Here is a 15,690-nt window from a genome sequence, read left to right as displayed (position 1 = left end):
TCGGCGTAAAATGTTCAGTGGTTGAATTCTCGTTACCGTAATGATTCGATTTAGCGCCCGGGGCGCTTATTTACTTTTGGCACCTCAAGGGAGGGCGCTTATTCGAGACAGGGCGCTTATTTGGGACAGGGCGCTTAATTAATTTTTTGAGAAACAACCAAATGTTCAAAGCAAAACTTTAATAAATATTAAAATAACTAACAATAACAGAACTGTAACGTAACAAATTGTTGACAGTTAGGTTAATTACTTTTAAAAGGATTGTTCATTTTAGCAGTAAATATATACATGAACGGTACGGTGAATGTTCCTGAGTTTATCTGTTCGACGTTGATGACTTCAGTTGGGGCTGTTATCCATGATGGGGGCGCTTATGAGAATAGGGGCGCTTAGAAGAATGGGGCGTTTATTAGAATGGGGGCGCTTATTGGAATAGGGGCGCTTATTAACAAAAACACATTTGAAGGGGGGCGCTTATTCGAAAGGGGGCGCTTATTGGAAGGAGGGCGCTAAATCGAGTCATTACGGTATATATATACTAGTGGTACCTATCGGTAGAAATGCCAACGAGTACAACGGGACGCTTTATGATTTTGGTCGATCAATAAACATTGCGCGTTTTCTTTGAAAATCTTGAATGTTTATGGAATAAAATGCGATTTTATGAAGGCTAAATGAGGAAAAAGTTCTAAAATAATACCAAAGTAGTAAAGATTTAGTGAGAAATCATGTAAACTTCATCCTATTTGAGAGTTTCAAGCCATTGTTGTCCGATGCCGCTATTTTGAAAAGGTTTCCGCTGTTTTAAAGTCCTATAGGTCTTAATCAAAGTGGCTATGAGCCACTGAACACGGAAAATATAAAATTACGAAACGAAAAGCAAACTTTTACAAAGATTATAGTTAGTAACTATGTAAAGATTTGCCAAAACAAAGCATTTCAAACTTTCCACACTGCAGTTAAATCCATTCAGCCCTTATAAGTATTCCAAAAAATTGAGGTTTTAAAAGGTAAAAGCCTCGTCGGACAAGTTTGTGGCCAAAGATGGAACAAGTTAATTTTATTATTAAGAGAATAATTCATCACGCGCAATGCGTGATGTCTCAAATGTCACGTTGAATTGATGTTGTTGAGACACTGCTAATTTCGTTCGGGCAACCAGCTGTCAGGAAAATTAAAGGCCCTGTTTTCCGAGAAAAAAACGCCGGACAATCCAGGAAAAAATGTAGTATAGGGAATTAATTTTATAAATTCGAGAAACGAAATAAAACTCTCTTCTGATCGATAAAATCCGTGTTGTTTACTTTAATAGCCAGACCTAACTTAATTTATACGCATGCAAATTTGTATGTTTTCGAAATCTTCGAAGCTTTGGAAATCTTGAAGATTTGGAATGCATTTCTTGCCTTCATCTTAAATGAAATTAAATTCTAAACAAAGTTTAATTCAAGTTTCTTTCGTATTTCAATCTCTAGTTCGGGAATTTTGGCTTTTTGAAGCGAACAGATTTGAAACGCATCTTATCTGAGACGCATCTTGTCTGAGAATTTAAGTTGCCAATGAATCATGCACGTAGTAGCGCGCTGATTGGCCAAACTACAACAAAGTGTGCACGTGCTGAACAGATTCAGCTGAACGGATTGGCTAAAAACATCAGAAATTGTGTCGTCACGATCAACCTTACATTACATTACTTACATTACTCGACATTTGGAGTGTTTCTGAGATTTTTTTCGCATATACAAATCTTCTCGCGGCTCTATATTCTGCCGCCTCGTCAGGCCTTCTGGTTTTCCAGAAGGCCTGACTCGTTGGCAATGATAAACAAATTACAGCTTAGAAAGTGCTTTGTACGGATTTATATTCACTCGTTGCAGAACTTTGGAAAACTCACACTTTCCTTACGCTCACTCTTTTGTTTTCCAAAGTTTTGCAACTCGTGGATATAAATCCGTACGGCGCACTTTCTATGACGTAATCTATATAAGTCTAGCCCAGGAGTATGACTCGAATGTTTTGATCTGACTCCGGAAACAATGGATTCGTTAACGTCACGCGTATACCCTTTTCTGTCTTTTCTGCGTATATTCTGAACTGATTACCCATGGGTTCTGCGGCCATTCGTTATGGAAATTATTTCTCATTCAAGTCGACGCAAGGGCTCCACTGCCCTGCAGATTTTGACAGTACTTCAATCAGTTTGACTCGCCAAGGTAAGTTTTTAAAAATCTACAATGAAAACCAATCAAGCGTTCTATCGTCACTACAACTCAGTGAATAATAACAAAGTTCTGAAATTTGATGTTGTTCTTTTTTTCAGTGGTGCCGTGTTCCACATTGAAAAGCCGCTGTTCTACAAAACTTGACAAAAATCCATCAATTTTGTAAAATTTCCGGGTATCGCCAAAGAACTGAAGCGGAGATATGATGGAAGGTGACTGAACGTCTGTCCGCGAGCTCTAAAATTTAAACATAAAGTCTTACAATTCTTAGGTCTGCTGTAAAGTGTCGATCCGAAAGTTCTACTCAACTCCGATACAAACGCCCAACCTCAGTCTCATCTATGACACAAATCAACAAACCCATTTATAAACAGTCCATGTACACACTATAAGCGACGATTAAATCGAATTTTAAACTATGCCAGTTGAACTTTATGAGTTTCGGTTAAACTATTAATCTTATAATAAACCGTTCCCAAAGCAAGTTTTAACACCATATGCATGCATCCTAAATGCCTGCAATGTAGTCGCCAGCACTTGTCTTAATATACGAGAACATGTTCCGCAATCACAGATTGTCCCATAATCTTAAACGCCGGCATGCTTGCGAACTTGATCTATTTGACTGGAGTTTAACTTCGCAGATATGCTGTGAAAATTGTCAATCAAAACAGCGACTCCGATGTAGCTATTTATAAGGCAATTGCCGGTGACGAAATCGCCGGATCATTATAAGAACCAGTTATATTAAGAGTGTTCACTTACCCGCAGGATTCTTTCGTATTCTAACTTGCTCTAAATACTCTTAAGCCTCTGAGGAGAAAGAGAATAATTTCAGTACGAAACAACTAAATTCGGCAAGCAAAGCAAATAGGCAAATGACGTCAATCGTCAAATCGACAAAAATAGCACGTACATGCGCACTACTCTCCAAGTTGAAAAGTCACGCGATAAATCTCGTCAGGGTCACGCGATAAAACATTTGGTTGCTCCGTGCGCTGCGTTGTAATGATACTATTAAGTCTTCACCCAGTTGTAATTACAGAGTCCATACAAAGAACGTCAAGTCAGCCATAGCTACAAGCAACTGGCAAGCGAAGCGGGCCGGAGAGGAGAGTGATGGGGAAACGGTAAACACCAGAACATCCGGCCTCGCAAGCTTGGTTCTCGTGCATGAGCGCTAGCCCATTGGATGAAAGATTTGAAGCCGAAATTTTACAAAAGTAACAAAACCAGACAAAAAACCCCACTAAATTCAGTGGATTTAGGGTCAATTTTTGTCTGCAGGCCCGTCTGTTTACAAAAAATTCCCGGCGGACGGGCACTATGGGCTGATAGTGCTTCTCGGATAAGGGACGGACCATTAGAAAAATGATGGGGGGGGGGGGGGGGGTGGGGAAAAAAAACACAAAAAAATTAATGCAAGCCAAAATGGCAAGAAAACAAAATTCGTGCAAAGGTTTAGGCAAAGAAAAAAATGCATGCAAAAAGAAAGGTCCTATTAAGCACTGAAAATACCTGTCATCATTTAACACTTGATGAGATCGATTACTCGACGAAATATATGGTGGAGAACGCTGAAAATAGCATTTCCGAGCCTAGAAATTTCAAAATTTTATGGGGGAGCATGCCCCCAGACCCCCCTAGATGGATTGTGATCATAACATTCGTTTAGCTCGTCTCTCTCCAGCCTGCGTAGATTGCTTACCAGTTAACTCTTTTGTCAAACAGATTGAAAAACATGAATGCAGTTAGGCTTTGGTAGATTGTGCTCCTAAAAGTGGCATATTATGCTACTAGCAGTGCTCAAAATTTTGCCATATTATGCAACAATTATGCCAGAATTCCCAAATTATGCTTCTGATTTCCGAACTTATGCTCACAAAATGACGCAGATTCTGTACATAGAGGTGCGCAATAACGACACCAAATTATGATGTTTTCCAAATAAACTGTTGCTGTAAATTTATTTGTGTTTTATGGCAGTTTGTCACGCCCGTCAGCTGTCCAAATTAGCTGCTCGCATCTCTGAACCGTTTGTAAAATGCCTCCAACGACTTAACAATCACAATTGTATAGCTAAAACACGCATTGCAAGAACAAACTACCTAAATTTCATTTATTTCTGTAGAAAGTACACCATATTTACTAAATTTTATGAATTTATGCTCCAAAAGTGCTAAAAATTGCTAATTATGCCGTGGCAGTGCTCGTTTCACAAATTATGCTTTTTAGCTCCAATTATGCCAAAAATTATGCTAGCATAATCTACCAAAGCCTAAATGCAGTGGTTTTAGTTTCTGTTGTCAATTCCTGTCAAATAATGATTTCTGCAGTAATTATTTATGAATTTCTGTTACGTATTGTTTAAGTTTTTGCATATGTTTATGCCTAAGTTTTCTCATGGACTTTACACGGAAATATGTGAAAAACACAAATCTACTACACGAAGTGAGAAATTCATCCTGCTTTGGCTTGTTAAGAAGCGAAAGAAGATGTACATAGAATTACAGTGTCCATTAGGGACACAGGGTGGTGTATGATTGGGATCGCACTTTAAAATCTGGTATCAATTCAAAAACCTCTAATCCATTACAGACAATCAAAAAAAATTTCTTTTTAACTATTTTTTTTGTAGAAAAGGGGTGGGTCATGTAATTTCCAACTCCTGATCAAGGGTGGGTCAGTCAGTTTTGAGCTAGAAGGAAGGGGTGGGTCACACATTTTTCAGCCTCCACTTTTCCAATTGCACCACCCCTTGACCCCCCTCCTCCCCCCTTCGGTACTTATTGACAGTCCCTAAAGGATGAAATCAATGAACAACAGCATTTTTAAAATATTTAAACAATTAAGCAAATAATCAACAAAGCAACATTTGTCAAAAAAAAAAATTCGAGCAGAGGGTTTCACCCGAAAAAAAAAAATCCTGCACAAGAAATGGACAGAAAAAAAATTCGTGCAAGCCGAAAATTCCCCACCCCCCTATCACTTTTCTTAATGGTCCGTCCCTAAACACTTGCGCGTCACGAGATCATTTTAAACCAATCAAAATCGGAGAAAAATTGCAATTGGTGGTGAACTATAATCCCTAATAGTAAAACGCAGCACGTAGTCTTAGTTTTAATTGGAAATCGTGTTGACTTAAATAAAACATTTCAAGCATATAACGTACGAACGTTATTCAGAATAACAGCGACCGGCCGGCCAGGAGTAGACTGCGAACAGTCGGCTTTTGTTCCTGAAATCCTACGCCAGAAAAATTGAAATTATGCCGTTCACTACTCGCTCGCATTCATGTTTTCGCCTCGCACACTAGGAAAAAAGGACACTGCTCGCAGTCCAGCCAGGGGTGAAGGGCTGAACGTCCAGCCTGAAAAAGGGGCACTTTTTTTCAGGCTGGACGAATATGAAGGCGTAGGGATTTCACGAGTTGAAGTATAGAAGAGGAAAGGGAAAATGCTATTAAGGTATTTAAATCTTGAACAGACTTGCCTAATGGTTCATTCATCCAAGTATTTTTTAAGTGGTTACTCGGTAAAAACTTTAGAAAAGGAATACAGTATTTCTACTGAAGGTATGAGAAAGGGAGGGTTTATGAAAGGGACACCTTTTCTGACAAATATGACAGATGAAAGGGTAGGGGTTTGGACCTCGGGGCGGAGTTTCCCTGTATTAACATTGTTGAGCAACCACGCCTCCACCGGGGGTACAAGCCACTCGACAAGAAAAAAAAAACTTTCACTAGTTAATGTTTGATGTCCATTCGGGTTTGATACGTATTGTTATACATCGGCAGTTTCTCTTGCTCTGAAGACGATTTTCATTGGATGATTCGTGATCACGTGACCTTGCATAAATTTTAAAGTTTTCCGATCGGGATACATTTTTAACAAATGTTTCGGGAAACATCGAGACTCTCAGGAAAACAAAACTAACTGTTTCCCTCGGGACCAGACAGTAAGTGTATATTACCATCCCTCAGACTATAAATTAATCAGTGCTTGTTATTCTGGCGAGGATGGGTTTCGGCAAATCATATCCAAACATCTCGGAATCGTCTCCAAATAACTTAACAACCCTATAAAGTCGCTCCATGGGGATTTGTGAGTAGAAGAATGGAACTTTTGATGAAGTGCTCGACGGCTTGACTTGTGGAAATAAAATATTCAAATCTTTACTTATGCCAGTTATTTCCAAGACATATATAACGAGCTTCTTCTTGAAGATTGTTAAATTTTCCAATGAAATCATAATGAACTCCGCAAGGATGACAAAGTTTGTCGTATGTCTTCCAGTGCTCGTTCCAGTATCCATCTCCAATGTTTATAACGTAGTTTACAAACTCGTCAAATGTTATGTTTTTATCTTCAGGGTTACCTCCAGGTCTATACCGTCTTATAATTTCTCGTCCAAAATTATTGTGGAAGCCAGGATCCCCGCTATAGAATTTCTCAAGATAGGCAGATAAGAGCCGTTCAAAAGGCTCTCGAACAAACACGAACTTAAAATAACTCTTAAGAATTAATTTTGCTTGGTCTGTGGGATATTGATGTAAGAATTTGAAGTTCCTTGGATCCTGAACATAGTATTTAGGTTGTGGTCGATGAAGTTGTACCAATACAGTTTTCCATTGAGAGCAGGAAACTTTAGGAATGTAACAAAATAGTATTTTGAACTTTTCATCAACTATAATGTTGTCGAGGTCTTTGGTATTCACGGGTTCGTCGATTCTGTTGTTCTTTTTGCAGAAATCTGTGACAGTTGCTTGTCTTTCCAAGTTCATTGTGTGAATAGATTCCAAGTTTTTGTCATTCTGGAAAAAGACAATACCATCTTCAAGGGTAACCTAAAAACAGAATCGACGTTAAAACAAGTAAAGCACGTAGGTAAAGTGTGTTCGAGCCTTGTGCCCATCAGGCCCGCCGGAGCTATCCCGGTTTCAATAGCATGAAGCGACTAGGAGTATTTTCACTCCTCCCTGGATGGGATGCTACTCCACCGCAGTGTTTAACACCCCCCCCCCCTACATTAAATTTGGTATCCATTTATACACCTGGGTAGAGAGAGGCACTGTGAAAGTAGTGTCTTGCTCATGAACAGAACACAGTGACCCCGGCCAGGGCTAGAACACGGACCGCTCGATCCAGAACGCAGCGCACACCGCGCCTCCCATCATGAAAACAAGTAAAGATGAGTATCGTGCCATCATAAGAAAACACCATATCAGTTACTAGATGAAGTTTTGGTGATATCCATGGGCCTAGCCTGATTATATTAAAATCTAGTTGATGACACTATTGGATTTAAATAAGGGGCGACGACCTCCATATTTTAAATCCAGCACCCGCACTAATAACTCGGCTACGCCAGAGATGATAATACAAAAAAAATACATAACGTAAATGATCTAATAAACGCCCACTTCAAATAAACGCCTCGTATCTAATAAACACCTCCCCTGAAGTGTTAATTTTGTATTAGACGCCCCCCTTTAATAAGCGCCCCGTGTCTAATAGACGCCCCCTCCAAGAATCACCTCAAAAACCAAGGAAATACTCCATAGAGTAAAATTACGCAATAAAGTTAGTTTCTTGCTTGACTCGGACATCGAAGAGGCCAACAATGCCAACATAACTGACATTGCTGATCCTAGCAGTATGCAGGACGCGTGTCACATATCAACCTAGTAAATGGCCCAGCTCAATAGCGAGTCTCTCGTAGCTCAGTTGGTTAGAGCGCCCAACCGGTATCTGGGAGGCCATGGGTCCGATTCCCGTCGGGGACTCAGATTTTTTTCGTTGTTCCACGCTCGTGTCATGTTGAATAATTTTTTCACCAATGCCAACATAGTTGATCCCGATGACGATAAAAACATCGATATCCAACTATGAAGGAAATCTCTCGACTTTGCATTAGCACAGATTAGATTAGTCTCCTGCTCTCCTATTGTGTCTTGTATCTTACTCCGCTAGCAAACTACGCATCCATTTGTTTTGTTGACGTTGTTACAGTTAAAGTGAAAGAAACGCCCTATCTAATAAACGCCTCATATCTATTTAACGCCTCCCTTAGGACCCAAAAAAAGTATTAGACGCCAAGGCGTTTTTTAGATCATTTACGGTATGTAAGAAAGAAAGAACGAAAGAATAAAAGAAAGAAAAAATATCACTTAATATTATGCAAATCTGTTCTTAGTCACTTTGTTTTTTAAGTGGAACAATAGGAATCGCTTTTCATAGTGCATTCATTAAACCACGCATCGTTGACCAAAGAAATAATCAAATTCAACAAACCTGCTCCGTAACATCCGTGGTTAAATTCCGTCCTATAAAAATAAATGATTTGGTTAAGACAATGTTCATAAGTCACCGGTCTCAAATGGAGCCGAACTGAGATCGCAAACTGTTACAATTTGCCCAACACTATAAGTACCGATCGCCAAAGTTCCTTTGTTTGCTGTGTCATTCTTATATTTTCATTAGATGTTGATCACTGATAAAAGATCTTTTGGAAGAACAAGACTACAGTGTTTTACCTATGAATCTCAATTCACTTCTCTTTTCGAAATCCCACTATCCATGAGACATCATACCCTTAAAAATGCTTTGTGTTGCATTGTCATTTCAAAGGACTCCAAAATGGCAATATGTACATAATAGTGTCACGCAAGGCTTTGCCTCTCTTGACGCCCCAAAATGCATTTCAACTCATAATAACCACCGTATTTTCGAAGTAGTCTGTGAACTTTCGTATCATGCACCCGTAATATCGTAATATTTTATGGGCCCATCAACTCCTGCTAATGTCGCAAATAGCAGAAGTAGTATAGACTTGGAAAATATGAATCATTATTACACGACTAAGGCGGTCCGAGGGCCAATAACTAAATCAGCCAATCGGATTACTTTTTCCTTTTTCCAGTATCGGACCGGGTTTTGTCCCGGATGATTCCGCGCTAATTTCCGCGCGATTTAACGCAAGATTTTTTGCCAGTTTTATTTTGGCAAGATTTTTTCGGAGTTTTTATTGCTTTGAAAATGAAATGACCTTAAACATAGAAATAATTATAATTCATTTAGCACGCGTAAAAGTTTTGCCGCACATTGTTTTCCACGACATCTACCGGGTAGCAATTCTCACTACATAAAGTTTCCAGTCGTGTAATAAATCTCTTATTAACCAAGCTTGCTCGGGACCGTACTGGGCGAATATTGGCCCTCGGTCTTTTTTGTACGGACCTCGCTGCGCTCGATCCGTACTGTCAAGACCTCGGGCCAATATTCGCCCAGTACGGCCCTCGCGCGTGGTTAATAAGATATGTATACTGTATGTAATTTTTTCCTTGTATGTCAACAAACATTTCCTCGTGGTCTTTGTAGCCGACATGGAAGTAAATTTAATAGAACGATAGCAGAATTAACCCTTTAAGTCCTAGCCACGCATATGTGCGTGGAAAATACCAGCAGTGATTGAAAAAACTCTAGCTTTTACATATCTGGGCACATGATAGTAATGACTGCTTTTTATGGCAAAGTGATAATTTTCATAGCTTTAAAAGCCAACTAACTGACTAAAACTCTTGATTTCTGTTGCATATGGTTGTTTGTTCAGCAGCAAATCTGAAAATGCCCGTTTTCTACGTAACAGGACAACAACAAAAAACACACATCTTTGCCTCCATTTTTTTTAATGAAAAAATAATTCTGACTTCAAAAATATACATTTGCAGCAAACTTCAACCCTATTCCCTTCCGTTCACCAAGGAAATTTCCCATCAATCATTCAGCAGACTCAGCAATTACTATTCGATTAGAGCTATGCTTGCAAACCTGTAATTTCCTCGTTGCTGACCGAAAGGGATGCTTGGGAAAAACAGTCATGGCGACGGCATGAAAGGCTTCCTACCTTTATTCCATATATTTTTTTATCCATCTATTTTTTATAAGTGTCGAGCCACCCAATCCTGCCTGCAAAATGTTGCACCGATTGCATTCTTTGGAAGTCAGAACTCGTCCAAAATGCCTTGGCAGGTCTTGGAATCCACCCACAGAACGGCCAGAGAGACAACTTTACCAATGAACCGCCATCTTTCGATTCGAATATTTCTGGCGTTCCAATCAAGACAAAATCATCTCTCACCTCTGGTTTCTTTCAGATGCTGGCCTCTACCCACCATTCTAGCTTAATGATGCCAGCCTGGGGGCTTCTGCAGTGGAAAATGACTCGAAAAAACACTTAAAAACGAAATATTCGCCAGATTCGAGCCCGAATGCTCGCTCAACAAGAAAGAAACGGTTGAATGCTGACGTCACAATAAAACTTTGAGCCATCAGTGTTTTGAAACAGCACACATTTTTACTTGAGCTTCTTATATGCAATCACGAAATTCGACAGATTAGTTTAAGCCCAGAAAACTGCTTAAAAAATACCAGAACCTTAGGATTCTAAGGGTTAAAGAAAACAAGCACAAGGCAGTTTAGAGGCGGTGAATGGTAAACCCTATATATACTTAGCGAGATGGCGAAATTTCTTGAGCGTACTTGTAAAGTTAAATAACTATGCCGGGCATTCACGATTCGGAGTAACGCCTGCATGATTTTGCTGTCGATGGAATAAAGCAGTTTCAAGATTATTTACATTTCCGGCACACAAGTATTAAAAAATATTTACAATAATCTGTTGGTTTTTCCCTCCACATTCGCGACGAAACTGATCAGTTAAAATAATTGTATTTCGCGAAGTCGAAATATGAAATATTTATGCATGTGTAATATTCTCACCTTGTTTATAAATAAACGTCGAGTTCCTCCGTTCCATGTACAAAACATTGTAGGAAATTACAATGAAAGAAAAAGTGAAGAAAGCAAAGAGGAGAATACTTAATCGGTCCATAAAAGTTCCTTGAGATGAGCTTGTCCCTTGTGTGTATTTGTAAGTTTTAAGTTTGCCATGTGAAGGCATACGCAGTTTGCTCCGGTAGACAAAAGGAACTGTATATTGCTTATTAATATTCAAAACATCGGCAGAGCAGAAAAAAATTGCTGATTGGCTGCTCATTTCGCGGAATTGCTACTATCCGCTGACCATGCACCTAAAGACGGCTAGGTGAAACGCTGTAAGGTATATCAAATGGTCTTTTTGAGCATGCGGGCGCAGTGCTTTTTATCCCGAGCATGAGCGTTAACAAAAGTTAGCCTTGCGAGCAAAGAGCACCCGCTAAAAAACTACCTTTACTAAAAACCGAGCCTGCGAGCACAAGCAAAAGAGCAGCCACAAAACATTTTCCGAGCATTCGCTGTTTTCACCGTTCCCATAATACATCTTGTTTAAGCCTGGTTTACACTAGCGACGCAAGCACAAGCGCAAGCACAAGCACAAGGATAACAGCTCTAATTTCTCCGTGAAAAAGGCTTCGACTCAAGCAAAAACACAAGCGAATTGCATTTGGATGATTGTGCTTGTGCTGCGGCAAGCACAAGCAAAAGGGTCAAAATTTGTCCTTTTTGCGTGATCGCGCTTGTGCTTGCGTCGCTAGTGAAAACCAGGCTTAAGAGTTTTAGGGCGAACGTTACATATCATATTATAATATTATTTGGGCCGCAAAAGTGTCTTTAAAGCAAGGGTCATAAATGATCCCACAAAATTTTGCAGTGCTTGTAAAGTTATTCTTCTGCTTTTTTTTCGGAATTCGCTTTTTTCACGATCCCATAATACAGTCAACTCTCTCTTAACGGACACCTCTATAAGACGGACACCTCCATAAGACGGACACCTGGTTATGGTCCCTGCCGTTTTTCAGTCATTTTACTGTAAGAAAACTCTCTGTAAGACGGACACCTCTCTAAGACGGACAACGGACACTTTGAAACCGCCAACGGACAGGCACTAAAAGTTATTTTTTCGTGAATAATACTTCAAAACTTGTTATCGACATATAGCATAGCAGGTCAGCGCCTTTAGAATACCAAATTTACCAAAAACAATCCGCTAAAACGCATTACTTCTCTGCTTAAACTTGTAGATTTAGTTTTCTACTTACAGTATCACCGTTTGTTATTAACAAACAAGTCGAATCTCCGTCTGATATTATTTTTGTTCCACTTTATAGGTTTTGCTAACGTAAGCGACTAAAACAGACGTGTATTCGTTGTGCATAGCCGTTTAGCTTTATCGTCTCAAAGTTTCTGGTGTCACGTTACCTCGACTCTCTATAAGGCGGACACCTCTATAAGACGGACAGTTGGGGCCGGTCCCGACGGTGCCCGTCTTAGAGAGAGTTGACTGTACATGTTGTTTACCCCCCCCCCCCCCTCAAATGTTTGCATAAGCATTGTTTTCAATTTCTCTTGGTACGATTGTACGTCATTGTAAATCCCAAGAGAAATTAAAAACAATGCTTATGCAAAAATTTTGGGGGGTAAAGCTTGGTTTTCACTAGCGACGCAAGCACAAGCGCGATCACGCAAAAAGGACAAATTTTGACCCTTGTGCTTGCCGCAAGCACAATCATCCAAATGCAATTCGCTTTTGTTTTTGCGTGAGTCGAAGCGTTTTTCACAGAGAAATAAGAGCTGCTATCCTTGTGCTTGTGCTTGCGCTAGTGCTTGCGTCGCTAGTGAAAACCAGGCTTTAAATGTAAAGCGCACGTGACAAGGTTGTGCTCAACTCGCTTGTTTGATTCCCAGGATAAACTGCGCATGCGGGCTTGAAAATTCAAATGACGGCTAATCGCAGAACGAGGCACTTTATCTCCAGAGTCGAAAGCTGAAATACTACCTTGGAAGAGCATGATGAAAGGAGTTGAACCAAATAATGCGAAAAGAATAAAATTTCAATAATAATAATCGTCGTCGTTAATAGGAGAGGTATAAACCATCACTGCTGCCATTTACTGCTGCCATTTGAGCAATAGTCATATACCTTCACCCTTTTCTAGTCTTCTGGGAACAAGGCGAAAAGATGCGCGACTCGTATGTGACGTTTATATGAAATAGCGGCTTGCGCACTAAGGCAGAATCGCGTACGCTGGACAACGTTTTGAGCCTTTTACCCGCACCAAAACATTATTTAACGCAGCTTAGGACGGTAGAACAAAGGACGTGTAAACAGGGTATCAGTAGAATAGATCCGTTCCGTACCGGAGCTGCTTCTTTTTACATGGAAGCGATCTAGGTGGTTACATGGGACCGTTCTGAAACCGTTCCGGAACGGTTCCTAAACTGTTGGTGTTTTGCAGGTCCAGCTTTGGATCCGTTCCGGACAAAAGCGGTTCCAGAACGGTCCCGTGTAAACAGAAGTCCTTATCCGGTCCGATTTTCGGACCGGATCCGTTTGGAACCGGTCCCGCGGGATCAGTCATTAATTGTACCGGATATTCTTTAAAAGGTGTAACAACAGCTGCGCGATGCGCAAGTGAAAAGAGACCTATAACAGTGTACAACCGGCGTTATTACTCTTGAGTTGGCTGTTAGTCTCAAAGCAACAAAACCAAACACAAATGGAAATGAAAGCGCTTCAAATAACGGTTTTCTCGTTTTAGCATTTCAAATGTTTACCTAATTACAGAAAGGAAAGATAGGTCTTGAGTGGAGTGGGTAAAGGGAGCTGAAGGGTTCCTTCAAAAATATTTTTACATCTCGTTTTGAGTTGCTTTCGTATCACACACCGACAAAGATGAGTTAGATCTCTAACATTCCTGGAACATTTGACGAGCCAGGCATGATGGTCACGTGACAGTGAACAAAACAGAGAGGACCCTAGACCCAGAGCCCCAAGACTGAGCACAACCTGTGCATCATATAACACGCGGCAAATGTCCTAGCGTTGATTCTCAGCGGCTGTGATAAGCGCTGTTTTACCGAATACTGTCTCAATGCTAGGATCACCATGATACGCCAGGATCAGACACACGCACTCGATGTCTTCAGCCAGGTGTAAGGCCGTTCTTCCATTTCTATCTTGTAAATCAACATCAGCTCCTGAGCGACACAATATCTCAGTCGCTGACACACGTTCAGCCTTGCTGCGCCCGTATTGAGCATACATAAGCGAAGTTGCGCTCCAACTGCTCGCCAAATTAAGAGGTGCTCCGTGATTACACAGTGTTACCAAAACATCAAGGCGTCCGTTGAGTGTCGCCATGGCTACGGGTGTCTTTCCCATGCAGTCCTGAGCGCACATGTCAGCCCCATGCTCCAGAAGAATCTCAGCGCATGCGGCAGATTGGGCGAAGTGTAGAGGCGTCATACAGGGGACTCGGCACGAACTAGTAATAAACGTACCGGAAGTGATGTCATCTGACTTGGTACTCCATACGGCTTCTCTGTTGTTTACGCTCGCTCCGTGACAGCAAAGCCATTTCACGACAGCTGCGTTATCGTATTCCACGGCAACTCTGAGTGGCGTGACGGGAAGCCCATGAAGTGCATTCTTCAGGCTTACAGAGAAGTTGACATCTATCACTAAATAATTTGCATAAAATTTATTTAATCATTCTTTATTCATGTCGATACTTGTAACCAGCATAAATATTACTAACTGTGTCATAATGAAAATTGTTCAAACTCTTCTCAAAGAAATAGGGAGTGCTGTAAAAACAATTAGAATTGTTGTCTAGAACTAATATCTGAAAAACGGTCTGAGAGATCAGCCAAGTCTAAGGATGAAAATAACAAAAATGCTAAAAGACCATTATAGAATAGTAAAAAGTTATAAAAGTATTTAAGATTTCTCATTTCATTTCCGCTGACTTGTTTTTCTTTGTTGAAAACTTTGTATGACCTTGTTATGGCTTGCTTTCTGCGAGGCAGTAAAGTTGAAGCATCAGGTAAGTTAGGACTTAACCGGGTAACTCAGTCAAATATTTTTCTAAAATTATGTTTCTAATATCGACTATTTAACGCGCATGTGTGATGTACTTACCAAACTCTGACAAAACTTCCAAGCAACTCACAGATCCTGAGTAACATGCGAACACAAACAGCTCTTCAATGTCTTTGGTCGTTCAATCCGAAATACTCGAATCTTTCTTTGTTACTTGTGTACATAAAATCTCATTCAATTGCTGGCTATTATGTTTTAAAATGAGTTCTAAAATATCATCCATAACTAGACTGACTTCTTTAGAAGAATATAAATATGATGTACCAAAGTGATACCTTACAAAGTGAACTTTTCACTGGTTTGAAAACCCGGCAAACCATTCCGCGTTCGATTTTGAGTTATGCAGAAATTATAAGTTTAGAGCAAAGAACACGTGCATCAAATTATTCAGGGTTTCACACCTCTCGACTGGATACTATTGAATAGATTTTTTGTTTTGAGTTCATCTATATTTCATTATTTATACCACCTGTTTGGTGCTTTTGTGGTTCATTGCGAAAATTGTTATTTTCATTTTAAAATGTACCTTTAAAATTTCCCTTTATTTAGACACGGTGAGGTTTAAAGCTATAAGCTTGTGGGGCCG

General features: G+C 40.1%; 3 protein-coding genes and 1 pseudogene across 4 annotated transcripts in view; all 4 read right to left on the bottom strand.

The window, feature by feature from the left end:
- Positions 1–3,394, bottom strand: part of LOC144658267 (mitogen-activated protein kinase kinase kinase 3-like) — a 32,257-nt gene extending 28,863 nt beyond the window's left edge. Inside the window, exon 1 of one of the 2 annotated variants that reach the window (XM_078518827.1) lies at positions 2,988–3,394. The gene's annotated coding sequence lies outside the window, so the exon portion shown is untranslated. The remainder of the gene's footprint in view (positions 1–2,987) is intronic. The other variant, XM_078518708.1, reaches the window with a different exon arrangement.
- A 3,002-nt stretch (positions 3,395–6,396) lies between these two features.
- LOC144644519 (carbohydrate sulfotransferase 11 pseudogene) lies at positions 6,397–7,005 on the bottom strand (annotated as a pseudogene).
- The window catches only part of LOC144644514 (mitogen-activated protein kinase kinase kinase 2-like), a 128,163-nt gene continuing 119,399 nt past the window's right edge, over positions 6,927–15,690 (bottom strand). The window contains exons 12-13 of the mRNA XM_078504023.1: positions 8,516–8,547; positions 6,927–7,068 (exon numbers count right to left, since the gene is read on the bottom strand). Of these exons, the coding sequence (XP_078360149.1) occupies positions 7,058–7,068; positions 8,516–8,547 (43 nt within the window). The 3' untranslated portion in view covers positions 6,927–7,057. The remainder of the gene's footprint in view (positions 7,069–8,515; positions 8,548–15,690) is intronic.
- LOC144636143 (ankyrin repeat domain-containing protein 61-like) lies at positions 14,040–15,225 on the bottom strand. Its single transcript, XM_078495282.1, has 2 exons — positions 15,144–15,225; positions 14,040–14,683 (listed from the first exon to the last, which is right to left on the bottom strand). The coding sequence occupies exon 2, from the start codon at positions 14,466–14,468 to the stop codon at positions 14,040–14,042; it is 429 nt and encodes a 142-aa protein (XP_078351408.1). The 5' UTR covers positions 14,469–14,683; positions 15,144–15,225.

The sequence above is a fragment of the Oculina patagonica genome, chromosome 1 (genome assembly GCF_052425735.1).
Source record: "Oculina patagonica isolate OP01 chromosome 1, crgOcupat, whole genome shotgun sequence".
Taxonomy (NCBI): domain Eukaryota; kingdom Metazoa; phylum Cnidaria; class Anthozoa; order Scleractinia; family Oculinidae; genus Oculina; species Oculina patagonica.
Note: the sequence above shows the minus strand (reverse complement) of the source record. Positions and strands in the feature narration are given on the sequence as shown.